This window comes from Tamandua tetradactyla, chromosome 19, assembly GCF_023851605.1.
Source record: "Tamandua tetradactyla isolate mTamTet1 chromosome 19, mTamTet1.pri, whole genome shotgun sequence".
In the NCBI taxonomy this organism is placed as follows: Eukaryota; Metazoa; Chordata; class Mammalia; order Pilosa; family Myrmecophagidae; genus Tamandua; species Tamandua tetradactyla.
The window spans coordinates 51,998,308-52,014,153 of record NC_135345.1 but is presented as its reverse complement, the minus strand read 5'-3'; the positions used below and the strand labels follow the sequence as shown (position 1 = coordinate 52,014,153).

At 37.6% G+C, this 15,846-nt stretch overlaps 1 protein-coding gene across 17 annotated transcripts in view; it reads right to left on the bottom strand.

Annotated features, from left to right (window-relative positions):
• DCUN1D4 (defective in cullin neddylation 1 domain containing 4) overlaps positions 1-15,846 on the bottom strand; it is a 144,116-nt gene that overhangs the window by 69,867 nt on the left and 58,403 nt on the right. For 15 of the 17 annotated variants that reach the window (XM_077136834.1, XM_077136836.1, XM_077136848.1 and 12 more), the window contains one exon: positions 2,660-2,774. In XM_077136834.1, coding sequence (XP_076992949.1) covers positions 2,660-2,774 — 115 coding nt within the window. The other 2 variants (XM_077136846.1, XM_077136845.1) reach the window with 2 other exon arrangements.

Below are 15,846 nucleotides of genomic sequence, written 5' to 3'. Positions count from 1 at the left end.
CTTCCACATCAGGTTGGGCTCAGAGCACTGGCTAAGGAAGAACTTTTCAGTATTAGATAATTCGAGACCATCAAGGGGACAAAAAGAAATATCAAATCATACCCAAGCTTCCAAGGAAAAAAAAGCCAGGTACAAGGTTAATTAGAGAAAATCCTTTGATTGCCTTCTTAATCTGATCTTAAAAGCCTCAAGAAAGATAAATAAAGAGAAATCATGGCTTCTGCCATTCTCTTATAATTCCTTTGTTTTGTGGAAACACCCATAAGCTGGAGAACTGAGTCAGGAAGCACAGCAGCCTCTCCCTGCAACACTGATCTTCCACAGGAGTTCCTTACTATATTATAACCAGGCTGAGGGGCAGTATCTCTGAAATAATGATATGGATATAAAAATAATGTGTATGTACACTTCTATATTCCTTATCTATAAATAAACTGTCCATATAGCAATAATATAAATGCTTTTGAATATTATTTACTTAGTAATTAAGAATATAAAAATTATATGAAGTTCTTTCTCAATGAGCATGTTTTCATGTCCTAGACATTAACCATAATGTCTATATATACATTTGATTACACATCTGGGCTTTAACATTAAAAAAAAAAAAAACACAAAACACACGATTACAGGGTAATCAGTACTGAAACTGCAATCACCAGTTTTGCATTTCTTCTGTAAACACAGACATATTAACTCAAACAAAGGTGGATACTGACCCAAAGGCTCAAACAGATATACTCTAATCCTGGACACAGACATGTCTATCTTAGTTTAAAGTCTATAACTGGTCAATGAACTAGAAACTTATAAAACACTGTAATATTTGAATTAATTAAAAATACCTTATTTAAAAAAGGACCAAGACCATATAAAGGAATACTATTCAGCAATAAAAAGGAACTAAATATTGATACATGCTACAACATGGATGAGGTTCAAAAATATTATGTGAAATGACAGAAGACTGATGCCAAAGACCATTTACGTGAAATATCCAGAAAAGGCAACTCTTCAGGAACTGTAAGTGGATTAGTGGCCGACTAGGGCAGTGGGTGGGAACAGACAGTGATGATAAATGGGCAAGAGCATTTAAACAGGGTAACAGAAATGTTCTAAAATGGTCTGTAGTGATGGCTGTGTAACTTGGTAAATTTATTAAAAGTAACTGGATTATTGTAATAAACTTGCAAGCAAAAAATAAGTAAAAGGACCAAGAAAAATAATTAGAAAATGCTATACGGATCCTTATCCCTTATGTGACCAATGAAATGCTATCAATAAGAGTATCTCATGGGCGGGCCGCGGTGGCTCAGCGGGCAAAGTGCTTGCCTGCTATGCCGGAGGACCTCGGTTCGATTCCCGGCCCCAGCCCATGTAACAAAAACGGAGAAACAGAATACAATAAAACAAGAAAATGTTTAAAAATGTTTCCCTTTCTTCCTTCCTTCCTTCCTTCTATCCTTCCTTCCTTCTCTCTGTCTTTCCTTTAAAAAAAAAAAAAAAAAAAAAGAGTATCTCACCCCTTAACTACAATTTAACTGCCAATTTCCAAACCAGTTTTATCATACTAAATGATATAAGACGTGGTGAAAAAACATTAAGTGCTATGTAATCACAATATGCTATGTGATTATTAGAGTTTAACAATTCTCTTGATAACGACATTCACATCTCCAAAGAAGCAATAGGTAACCTAACTTTGTAAAGTGGAAAATTATTGCCCTGAAGCTCGCTGGTGATTATCTTCTAAATCATTGTTATCTATCTTCTTTTACATAACATTTTCTATGTATCTGATGTGAACAGTGACATTATTTTCACATTTTCAGAGTTTGCCACAGACTCTCTATTCTGCCACTGAGTTGTACTTATGAAGTATCACAGCAAGAAAAAATAACAGAAAAATCTCATCTAATTCCTTTGATTTACAAATGGGGAAATTGAGGCACATTAGTGACATGACATACAGAGCCAGAATGAGGAAAGGTAGAAAAAACGCAAAAAAAGATTAAACTATGAGGTTTGCTCACTATTTTTAAAAAGGGAAATAAAAGTGATGTTAAATAAAATCAGTGTGAAACAAGACAGCCGCCTAAAACAAACAAGTTTAACAGATCTCTGGTCACTTCTCTTAAAGAGAAGTGGTTTAAATAGTCTTTGTTTTTCACATTTTCCAAAAATTCTAACCCATCTGAAAATAAGCCTCAGCATGGCTGATGTTCTGGGCAAGCTTAGGGGTTCAGTACAGGCAATCCCCTCCAACCACTCTGCCCAGATCCCTCACAAAGGCAAGTAAGGGACTCTGGAGGTTGTATTTGGTGAGTAAGAAAGACTTGCTTAGAGAACAGACATCAATTCTTTAGTCCTCAATAAACACATGTGACAAATCTTTAAAAGGAAAGAAATAAACTCTACAGTTGGGGTGGATGAATGAATAAGACAGAACTTCAATTCCTAAGAACTCAAATGACCTAATCTGCTCTATATTCTAAACATAAATATCACTACATAAGTATACTTTGAAAGAATACCTGGTAGAACCAAAACAATATTCAAGTTGGGATATGTACACTTGAAAGACCCATAATGGACTAGGGAGAAACGTGCATCTTCCACACAGATGTCATCATTTTGATCTACTATCTCTGTCACTTACCTATCATGTCTACTTTTCTTGGCAGATAAATCATCTCCAGAGGCAGGTCTTCTCTTTTTCCTTGGTGGCATCACTTTACTAAAGCAGTCCGAAGAACTGCAAGACCGAAGACTTCCTACAAAATAATAGTCAAAAAGCACAGCATTAAGAGAAAGCACATCTAAACACTTCCAAAGCATATAACTACAAAATTAACAACTTTCATGGCTTTGTACTGTAAAGAGCTTTGATGTTATCTTTAAATGCTATAAACTGGGAAAATGGTTTGCAGTTCTTCTTTGAGAAAATATTATAGGCAAGAAAGAAACCTACAAATGACGCAAATAAGTTAATACTTTTCCTCCAATATCATACCAGAAATAGAAGTTAGCACAATTTCCATTTACTCTCCAAAAATACTAATATGAATCATCTAACCTTTCAGTTTCTTTCATGTCAATGTTCCCTCAAAAAGAATTACAGTAGTATCTCATTCATGCACTTCATTAGGCAAGGCCAGATCAAACAGTAACCTTGAGTCTGAAATACATACAAGCACATCAGTCCCAACACTTCTAAGTTTCCAAGGATACCTGAAAAAAATAGCAGGATTTGGATTTTTTTGGCAGAAGTCTGACATGTCCTCGTACAATTTCTATAACACTTTTTAAATATGTTTCTAGCGCTTGAAGAAGATTCTCTTATTTACAGTCAGGGTTTTCAGAAGCATAATTTTTATTTGAATAAAGGATATTAAATTGTAACTTAAAAAGCCAATAACAACATCTAATACTTAGAGACTTTACTATGAGCCATGCCCTGTTCTGAACGCCTGAATGTATTAACTCATTTAACCTTGGAACAAGCCTATGAAAATAGAACCATCCATAACTGTTTTTTACTGATGAGAAAATGGGGGCAGAGAGAGATTAAGTAAGTGGCAAAGCCGGGATTCAAACCCAGACTGTCTTAAACCACTGAATCACACAGTGGTGAGAAGACAATTATAAGATAATTAAAATACCCTATTTTGGCATAAATGCCATCAGATATATCATTTGGCACCCACAAAAATCCTAAACATCAGATAGAGATAATTATCTCTATTGGACTAGAAATGGAGAAAGCTTAGGCATTCTAGTGACTTCCCAAGGATTCAGAGGTGATAAATGGTGAACCCTGGGTGCCATGCCATGTGTCTCCTCCTTCCACTGGCCTGTGGTTGAAGGCCCCGGATTCTCAGTAAGGACAGAGTATGGGGGTTTTGGGGTTTGAATAATGTGTATCCAAGTACCAGCTCTGCACCTAATCATGTGCCTAAGCCAGTCACTGATATATTCTGAGTCTTGGGTTCATCATTTGAAGAATGAGAACTGTAGTATCAACCTCTCAGGACTTTTAGGAGAAAAAACATCCATAAACATACATTCAGTAAGGACTTATATGACAAGCAGTGTGTTAGACATGGCAAAAATTAAGAAACAGGCTCCCTAGTGCTCCCTAGTGCATGCAGTGCTCATGTGTGACCTCAGTGCCCATTTAATTCTCCCAACAACCCTGCAATGTAGTACTGCTACCAGTATCATTTTAACAAATAAGGAAACTGAAGAAGAGAGAAAGTAACAACTGGAACCCACTAATCCAAAGCCAGTATTAGAACCCAAGCAGTTCAGTAATAAAGCCCAAACTCTCAGCCACTTTTGGCTTCTAACTCTACAAGCTGAGACCATAAAAGCAGAGAAGAAGGGGAGAAGTAGAGAACTAAGGACAAAGTCCGGGGAAACATCAATACTCAAGAGGCTGCGAAAGGAAGGTAAAAACCTGGGTAGTGGGAAAACCTAGGGGGTGCAACGTTCTACAAGTCAAAGGAGGAGAGAGAATGTTAAGGAGGGTGTAGTCAACTGCAGCAAACACTACCACTCAGAGGTCACCTAAGGTAAGGAGTGAAGGCACACCCCGGATTTAGCAACAAAGTACAGTGTCAGTGGGGGTGGAAGCCAAATTGCTCTGGGCAGGAGAGGGACGTGGGGTGAGAGAGTAGGCAGGGCCAAATAGACAGCTCTTTCAAGTAACCAGCTCTACAAGGAGGGAGAGAATTATGAGTAGCTAATAATCATGATCCTGATGAAGACCAAAGACCAGACTGGAACCCAAATCCAAGTTTCTATTTGGCCTACCATTGTGCTAGGTAGTTCCTATTTAACCTATCATTGTGCCAGGGTGAAATGCTTTAGGAACATACTAGTCGTAAGCAATCTCTCTATAATAAACAAGGACTACAGCCTAAATCAGGCTCCTGTTTGGTACCTGGTAAGACAAATGAACTCGAGGATCCTGCTTGGCCTTCTAGCATGGAATGGATACCAAACATACCTCAACAGATGACCCCTTCAGCTGCCTTTCTGGGGATCCAACTTTGGTCTTGTCCTTCAGACACAAGGCATCGTCTTACCTCCCTCTCCATAACAGCAGCAAGAACAAGACACAAAAAAAACAGAGAAACTGCTGACCCCACCAAAAAAAAAAACCCTCATTCATCTTCCCTATATAATGGTAGTCCTGTTTACAAACAACAGTAAAGCACACAAAAAGATCCCAAAGATTTGCACAGTAATCTTGGCTTTTCAGACAGCCAAAATACAAGAAAAATATTGATTCTTGTCTGTTAATGCCTTGGGTAGGGCTTACAGAATAAAGAAAACATGCCAAATTGCCCAGAAATGAAAAAGTTGACCTTAAATCCCCATACTTGCTTCTCCCTCTTTGGATGTGTTATGTGTGAAGGAGAGACACTTTCTTCCAATACTGGTCACTGTTTGTTTCTGAGCATCTGGTCTGGCACTGACTCTCACCCTCAATGAGTGGTTGCCAAACACAGGGAAAAATGCACTTGTTTCAGAAGCCAGGTGGGCAGCACATGCTAGAAGGAGGACTGTTTAAAATACCATCTTCTCCAATAAGGTTAATTCATTAGCTCCTAGTCTACCATCTGATGCTTCATAAAAACACTGGTAGGGTGGGCCATGGTGGCTCAGTAGGCAGAGTTCTCACCTGCCATGTCAGAGACCCAGGTTCAATTCCTGGTGCTTGCCCAAAAAAAAAAGGAAAAAAAACACTGGTATAATGCCTAGCATTCATGGAATCCTATCTGTCAAGAGCAGCATGTTCTTCTTTAACTTATGTGTGAGACTAAAGCAAAAAACGTTTATTTGGTACAAAATTTATATTTTGACTAGTGCATTTCCTAATATAACTTATGTGGACAGCTTAATCGAACACCATAGTACTTAGAACCTAGAGTAGGGCATGAGATTTTGTAGGTTTGTCCAGAGTGATGCCCCAATAAATCCCTGAGTGATCTGAACAGTGAATAAAAAAGTATTTGCAAAGTCCCCTTAGGGGAATGGTGAGAAAGGGGGAAAATTCAACTTCCCCAAGTGGAGAATTCTTGATATTCTCACAAGCAGTGGGGACAACCAAAGCAATAGGCTGAGCCCCCAATCTTGGGATTTGTTCATATGAAACTTAACCCCACAAAGGATAGGCTAAGCCTACTTAAAATTTCGCCTAAGAGTCACCCCCAAGAGAACCTCTTCTGTTGCTCTGCTCAGATGTGGCCTCTCTCTCTCAGCCAACATGACAAGCAAACTCACTGCCCTTCCCCTCTCTACATGGGACATGATTCCCAGGGGTGTGGACCTTCCTAGCAACATAGGACAGAAATCCTAGAATGAGCTGGGACTCAGCATCAAGGGAGTGAGAAAACCTTCTCGAACAAAAGGGGGAAGAGCGAAATGAGACAAAATAAAGTGTCAATGGCTGAGAGATTCCAAACAGAGTGGGGAGGTTATCCTGGAGGTTATTCTTATGCATTAAATAGATATCACCTGTTTAGTTAAGGTGTAATGGAGAAGCTGGAGGGAACTGCCTGAAAATGTAGAGCTGTACTCCAGTAGCCATGTTTCTTGAAGATGACTGTATAATGATAAAGCTTTTGCAATGTGACTGTATGACTGAAAACCTTGTGTCTGATGCTCCTTTTATCTACCTTATTGACAGACAAGTAAAACATATGGATTAAAAATAAATAAGAGGAACAAATGTTAAATTTAGTAGATTAAAGTGCTAGTGATCAAAAAAAAAAAAAAGAGTAGCATGTTTTGGCAAACATACAAATATCCTAAGTTAACCAACTTGCTCAACTTCTGGTAATATTTTTTCCTTGTTGAAAATGTTTCCTGCTAAATTTTACAAATCATTTTCTTGTTCCCATGTAAAATTCATTCACATTTGAGACTCAAGTCATATAAACTCAGCATTTTATTCTTTCATTTACTAAAAACTTTTATTTTCTAGTTAAAAGCCAATACTTTCATTTTTAAGAGCATTCCATTCTAATAATCAGCAAGTGACTCTTATGCAGCCACTTTTTTTTAATAACTATTAATTTTCATTTATTGATACCTTATTTTTCAGTGCATGCAAATAGTGCAAATTCAAAAATGTGCAAAGATTCTTTTTTCCAATTCTTGTTCCTCAGAAACCAGTTCCCCTCCCTTCCAGGCTATAGTTTACTCATTTCTTGTGTATTTTATCAAAGATATTGATATGCATTTACCAATGTGTGTTTGCATTTACCTGTGTGTTTAAAAGACTATATGGTGCATATACAATGGGTTTTTTTTTTATTATTATTTTATTTTTTTATTTTCTTATTGTGAAAAATAGCATATATACAAAAAAGCAACAAATTCCAAAGCAAATGACAATAACTAGTTATAGAACAGATTTCAGAGTTTGGTATGGGTTACAATTCCACAATTTTAGGTTTTTACTTCTAGCTGCTCTAAGATACAGGAGACTAAAAGAAATATTAATATAATGATTCAGCAATCATACTCATTTGTTAAACCCTACCTTCTCTGTATAATATGGAACCACAAAAAAAAAAAAAAAACTATGTTTGTTCACTTCATTTCATGTCCATTATAGTCCAGGCACTCACTGATTCAGTAGCTCTCTCAAACCCGCCTCACAGGAAGGATGAGTCAAACTCATACACCAGTGAAATTACGAAGGACAACACAACACAGTTCTTTAAGTAGTATCCTAGAATCTATGATAATAAATATGAAAATCCTGACTACCACAGTCACCTTGGCTCCTAAATACCACAGTGCTAGTTACATAAAGGCAGAAGACATGACACAGCTAGTATTCCAACTCCCCATGCATGGTTCTACCAGACAAACACCCAAGGAACATTCCAGCCAAGTAAACACTTCATTACAAGCTGGAGTTTCTGCCCCAAGAGTACCTAAAATCCCACCCAAATGAATTGGGCAATACAACCTTAACTTCACACATCCCTCTTACTCTGTGGCAACTGACAGCAAGACGTACTATAGGCCCAGTGACTCAGGCCCTGTGATTTTACTGAATCATAAACACCTAAATATGTAGCTGTGTCACACCAAGAATCTCCTCATGTAATGGTGGGGAGGTCCTTTAAGGCTGACATGACCCCACCCCTAGGCACCTTTGCAGCTCTTGACTCCATGAGTTTCCACAATTTCTACATTTCAGGAGCTCCCCCATGAGGAATAGAGAACTGAAGAAGGAGCTGCAACTTCTCAGACCCTTGTACTATTATCTTGTATACATCCTCTCACTGGAATTTTCAACAATCTTCAAGCCCAGACCCACCATCTGTGATCTGGCCTAGCTCATCTCTTTCAGTTTAACACCTTCACCTGCCAGTGGACCTAGAGAGTCCATGGCCATCTTCCCTGGATAACTCCCCTGGGTCCACCCTGGCCTCCCAGATAGGCTGGTAGGCAGGTACAGGCAGCAGCTTCTGGTTATTTTCTAGTATCTACTCTCATCTTCCTCAACAGAACCAAGCCTCAATTTTTACCATTATCTTCCATGACATTAAGAACCTCAAAAAAGCAAATTTGATTTGTCAAACACTAGACTTTAAGTTTCTTGGCAGGTAGGATTTTTTTTAACATAAGTATTCTAAGAGTGTTTGCTTCTTAAAATAACTCTATGGAAGGCTTTTTATCATAAAAATACAAATCAATATGTTTTACAAATTTGTACATACTTGTGTCAAATTTGGACTTCACTGACTTAGAACTTGGTCACTTAATACCTCAATTAAACATTATGTTTAAACTACTCCAAAAAATGCAAATGATATAACAAAAATTTTATGGATTATTTATCTGCTTCAGAGCAGAAACTGTTATAAATATCAGTTTCCAGGGTGCACGGGTGGTTCAGTGGTAGAATGTTCGCCTTTCATGCAGGAGACCCAGGTTCAATTCCCAAACTATGCACCCCCAAAAAAAAAAAAAAAAAAGTACCTGTTTAGGTGCAAACAATATAGCATTACACACAGAGGCAAATTATTAAGTCTGTGTTTTAATATATTATTAAAATAATATTAATATTGTTATTAACAATAACTACAGAGTACTTTTATAATTATCTCATTTATCTTCACAAAACAGAGGTGTAATTAGTGTCTCCATTCACAGACAAGAAAACTGGCTGATAAAGTTAAGCTCCTCAGAGTTCTAACTCGATAAATATTAAAAATAAAAATGTGACTTCTGGGCCAAGATGGCGGCTTAACAACGTGCACATTTTAGTCCGTCCTCCAGAACAACTACTAAATAACCATAAACAATACAGAACAGCTCCTGGGGCCATATCAGTGACCGGACACACAGCATACCCCAATCTGGACCAGCTGGACTGGCTGTGAGCCCCCCAGAACCATGAGTTCCCCAAGCTGCAGAGGCTGGCACCCCTCCCCCACAGGCTGCTTCCCAGTGGGGAAAGGAAACAGACTTTACCAACAGCAGGGGCTGAGCCCAACCAAACGCCAATTGTGGAATTAATTAACAAATTCTGACTACTAAAAACAGGCCCCCAGTTCAGGTGAACCTGGTCAAAGCAGAGGTCACTCATTTTGCCCCGACGCCTTCCCCAGGGGAGGGGTGAAGCCCAACTCAGGTGGAATCCCTCTCTCAAGGAATTCAGACACCAGGGCTGGGTAATTTGAAACCATTAAAACCAGCCTACAACCTCTCCTCTGTCTCCACCATGCCCCCACCCAAAGTTAAAGGTACTGCATCATCCTATGCTGGTGGGACCTGCAGGCAGACAAGCACCACATACTGGGCAGGATAAGAAAAACAGAGCCCAAAGACTTCACAGGAAAGTCTTTTAACCTGCTGGGTCTCACCCTCGGGGAAAACCGACGCAGGTGACTCTTTCTTCATGACAGGAGGCCAGTTTGGTCTGGGAAAATCCGGCTGCGGTCTATAATACCTAAGTAGACCCTCCTAAGTGTGGGGGGAAAGGCACCACACAAGCAGGGCATAAAACAAGAAAACAAAAACTGAAAAATTCTCCTCTATTAAACAAAACTTAAGTTAGAGGTCCAGATAATGCTGAACGGAATGTCAAAGAACAGACAGACAACAAATTCATCCAGCAAGAAAACTCTAGATAAAAGAAGTGAAAACAATCTCCAGAATAAACTAATTAAGGTAATTAAATGCCTAGACGCCAGCAAAAAATAACAAATCACACTAGGAAAATTGAAGATATGGCCCAGTCAAAGGAACAAACCAACAATTCAGATGACATACAGGAGCTGAAACAATTAATTCAGAATGTATGAACAGACATGGAAAACCTCATCAAAAACCAAATTAATGAATTGAGGGAGGATTAAAGAAGGCAAGGAAAGAACAAAAAGAAGAAACTGAAAGTCTGAAAAAACAAATCACAGAACTTATGGGAATGAAAGACACAGTAGAAGAGATGAAAAAAACAGTGGAAACCTACAATGGTAGATTTCGAGAGACAGAACATAGGATTTCAAAACTGGAGGATGGAACATCTGAAATCCGACAAGAAACAGAAACTATAGGGGAAAAAATGGAAAAATATGAGCAGGGACTCAGGGAATTGAAAGACAATATGAAGTTAATGAATATACGTGTTGTGGGTGTCCCAGAAGGAGAAGAGAAGGGAAAAGGAGGAGAAAAACTAATGGAGGAAATTATCACTGAAAATTTCCCAACTCTTATGAAAGACTTAAAATTACAGATCCAAGAAGTGCAGTGTACCCCAAAGAGAACAGATCCAAATAGACGTACTCCAAGACACTTACTAATCACAATGTCAGAGGTCAAAGAGAAAGAGAAGCAATCCATCACAAAAGGGAGCCCGATAACACTATGCATAGATTTCTCAGCAGAAACTATGGACGTGAGAAGACAGTGGGATGATATATTTAAATTACTAAAAGAGAAAAACTGTCAACCAAGAATTCTATGTCCCGCAAAATTGTCCTTCAAAAATGAGGGAGAAATTAAAACATTTTCAGACAAAAAGTCACTGAGAGAATTTGTGACCAAGAGACCAGCTCTGCAAGAAATATTAAAGGGAGCACTAGAGACAGATACGAAGACAGAAGAGAGAGATATGGAAAACAGTGTAGAAAGGAAGATTATGAGTAAAGGTAAAAAGAAGGAAAATTAGATATGACAGATAAACTCCAAAAGGCAAAATGGTAGAAGAAAGTACTACCCCTGCAGTATTAACACTAAATATTAATGGATTAAACTCCCCAATCAAAAGACATAGACTAGCAGAATGGATTAGAAAACAAGACCCATCTATATGCTGTCTCTACTCAAAGGACATGAGAGCAAGGACACAGTCAGACATTTGCACACCAATGTTTATAGCAGCATTATTTACAATTACCAACAGATGAAAACAGCCAAAATGTCCATCAACGGACAGGTGGCTAACCAAACTGTGGCATATACATACGATGGAATATTACGCAGCTTTAAGACAGAATAAAGTTATGAAGTATGGTCCACCCATGTTGTTACAACATGGGTGGACCTTAAGGACATTATGCTGAGTATGATTAGCCAAAAACAAAAGGACAAATTGTACGGTCTCACTGATATGAACTGACATTAGTGAATAAACTGGGAATATTTCATTGGTAACAGAGACCATCAGGATATAGAATTAGGGTAAGATATTGGGTAACTGGAGCTGAGATGATACAGATTGTGTAACAGAACTGAATATAAAAATTCAGAAATGGACAGCACAACACTACCTAACTGTAACACAATTATGTTAAAACACTGAATGAAGCTGAATGTGAGAATGATAGAGGGAGGAGGGCTGGGGGCATAAATGAAATCATAACGAAAAATAGATGATAAAGATTGAGATGGTATAATCTAGGAATGCCTCGAGTGTATTATGATAATGACTAAATGTACAAATTTTAAAATGTTTTTGCATGAGGAAGAACAAAGGACTGTCATTACTGCAGGGTGCTGAAAAGAGATGGTAATTAATATTTTAAAATTTCATCCTATGTGTGAAACTAAAGCAAAAAAATGTCTATTTGGTACAAAATTTATATTTTGACTAGTGTGTCTCCTAATATAACTTATGTAGATAGTTGGTTGAACAACATAAGTACATGGAACCTTGGGTAGGACATTAGATTTTATTGGTTTGCCCAGAGTGATGTCCCGATGAATCCCAGAGTGATTTGATCAGTGAGTGGAAAAGTATTTGCAAAGTCCCCTTCAGGGAATGGTGAGAACGGGGGAAAAGTTAACCTCCCCAAGTTGAATTCTTGATATTCTCACAAGCAGTGTGGACAACCAAAGCTATAGGCTTAGCCCCTAGTCTCGGGGTTTGTTGACATGAAACTTAACCCCACAAAGGACAGGCCAAGTCTACTCAAAATTTAGGCCTAAGAGTCACCCCCAAAAGCACCTCTTTTGTTGCTCAGATGTGGCCTCTCTCTCCAGCCAATACAACAAGCAAACTCACCGCTCTCCCCCTGTCTATGTGGGACATGATTCCCAGGGGTGTGAACCTTCCTGGCAACGTGAAACAGAAATCCCAGAATGAGCTGAGACTCAGCATCAAGGGATTGAAAAAAACTCCTGAATGAGCTGAGACCCAGCATCAAGGGATTGAGAAAACCTTCTCAACCAAAAGGGGGAAGAGTGAAATGAGACAAAGTGTCAATGGCTGAGAGATTCCCAACAGATTCAAGAGGTTATCCTGGAGGTTATTCTTACGCATTAAGCAGATATCACCTTGTTATCCAAGATGTAATGGAGAGGCTGGAGGGAACTGCCTGAAAATGTAGAGCTGTGTTCCAGTAGGCATGTTTCTTGATGATGATTGTATAATGATATAGCTTTCACAATGTGACTGTGTGATTGTGAAAACCTCATGCCTGATGCTCCTTTTATCTACCTGGTCAACAGACGAGTAGAACATATGGAATAAAAATAAATAATAGGGGGAACAAATGTTAAAATAAATTCAGTTTGAAATGCTAGTGATCAATGAAAGGGGGAGGTAAGGGGCATGGTATGTAAAATTCTTTTTTTCTTTTTCTGTTTTTATTTTATTTTTCTGTTGTCTTTTTATTTCTTTTTCTGAATTGATACAAATGTTCTAAGAAATGATCGTGATGATGAATATGCAACTATGTGATATTGTGAATTACTGATTATATATGTAGAGTAATATGAGCATATATAAGGATGTTTGCTTTTCTTGTAATTTTTTAATTAATAAAAAATTATTAAAAAAAATAAAATAAAAATGACTTCCTAATGAACTTTAATATAGAAATTCATCTGAAATGATCAGAGTTGTAGGTTTTCATTCTTTGTCAACCATCAAAAAAAAAAGCAGTGATAAAATATATTTCAGGGATCCATCTTAAATCTCATCAGAAATATAATACAGGTACATATGAGAGAGGAAAAGCCTTTTAATAGAGAAGGAATGGAAGATAAGAAGTAATCCTCAATTATAAATCACTCTTTTTACTATTATCTTGGCAGCTATTCTCAAGTTCAGTCTAAATATTCTACATTAGATGGATACTGAATCTAAAGTCAAGACTTGCACCATAAGAAGATCTTTCTTAGTACTCTGGTGTTTATATGATCCTTAAAAAGTTAATAAAAATTCTTTTTGTATAGTTTTTAACCCAAGGGCTCATTTTTCATGCTCATTTACTCTTTGGCTATGATAAGTGTTTAGAAAAAAGCAAATTAAATATTCTATTTGCTGACTGTATTTCCAAATAAATCAGCGTCAGTAAATACAGCATTTCTTCCAATATTAAGCAATTAGAAATACTGCCAACATTTTTTAGCAAGTCTATCCCAGTATTTGTCCCAGAAAATCAATTTTAAAAAGCAACTTAAGTTAACCTAGATCAGACCAAAGGCCCTTTAATATTTACGCAGCTTGCTGTTTTGGCAACAATGTAACTATTTTATTCTTAATAAATTGGCATCTAAGTAAGTACTCTACTGCCTTTTTTTCTTCTTCTTTTAATCTTTCTGTTTTGAGATTTCAAGTAAAAACAGTCTGTGGTGTTTTGAAGATGAACATACCCCAGAAAACATGTTTTTAAATCTAACCCATACCTGTGGCTGTTAAGTAGGACCTTATGATGAGGTTACTTTAGTTAAGGTGTGGCCCACTTCAATCAGAATGGGTCTTAATCCTAATACTGGAATTTTTTAATAAGAGAATGAAATTCAGACAGAGAGAGTGAAAAGCCACAGAAGCAAGAAGCTGATATCAATGAAAAGGGGAAGGACAGCCCAGAAGACACCACGTTGTACGCCTTGCCAGATGACAGAGGAACCAAGGATTACCTGAAGCCAGTTTGGGAAGAAAGCAACACCTTAATGATGCCTTGATTTGGACAGTGAAATGCATTTGTCACAACTGATGAAAGAACATTTTTAGTATTAGTAACTATTAGCCCATGGATTATATTAGGATGCACTGTTAGTGTTGTACAGTCCTGTTGTTTCTTTAAATTTTTCATTCTATTAATAAATATACAACTTAAATATCCCTTTTAATCACACTCAAATATAAAATTCAGGGCTATTAATTATATTCACAATGTTGTGCTACCATAATCACCATGCATTACCAAAAGTTTTCATCACCCCAACTAGAAACTTTGTACAATTTAAGCCTTAACTCCCCATTTCCAATCCCCACCCTGGCCTCTAGATTCTGATGCCATTAATTTGCTCATTCTAATTCTTTCATGCCACTGACATCATATAGTAGTTGATCTGTTCTGTCTGGCTTATTTCAAGCAACACAACATCATCAAGGTTCACAGATGTTGTCACATGTATCAGAACTTCATCCCTTTTTATGGACAAATTATACATTATACATTATTTTATTGAACCATTCATTAGTTGATATACACTTGGATTGCTGCCATCTTTGGTAACTGAGACAAATGCTGCTAGCAACATCAGTATACAAATATCTGTCCAAGTTCCTGCACTCATTTCTTTTGGGTATATACCTAGAGGTGGGACTGCCAGGTCATACGTTAATTCTATACTTAAGAATTTCCAAGGAACCATCAAACTATCTTTCATAGCAGCTGCATATCTTGCATTCCCATTTATCTATTTTTTTTCTTTTGTAGCCTGTGTTTTGGGTGTAAACTCTAAGAAACCATTGCTTAACACAGGTCCTAAAGATGCTTCACTATGTTTTCTTCTAGAACTTTAATAATTCTGCCTGTATACTTAGGTTTTTTAATCCATTTTGAGTTGATTTTTGTATATGGTGTGAGGCAGAGGTACACTTACATTCCTTTGCATAGAGACATCCATGAGACTATTCTTTCCCAATGAGTGGACTTGGTACCCTTTTTGAAAATCAACTGGCCACAAAGGTGAGGAAAGATTTCTAAACTCTAATTTGATTCCAAGCTGGCCCATCTGTTTGTCCTTGCGCCAACACCATAATGTTTTGATTACTATGGTTTTACAATAACTTTTAAGATAGAGGAGTGTGAGTCCTCCAATTTTGTTTTTCTTTTCCAAGATGACTCTGGCTATCTGGGAACTCTTACCTTTCCATATAAATTTTTCTTAATATGTTTATTGACAAATCTGTCCACACACACAGTCCACACATGATATGCACAATCAACAGCCCACAGTCTTGTATCCATCACTACGATCACTTGCAGAACACCTGTATCATTACAGAAAAAAAAAAAAAGAAAAAACTCATACATCCCACCCTCCACCCCACCCCCACTGACCAGAAGTACTTCA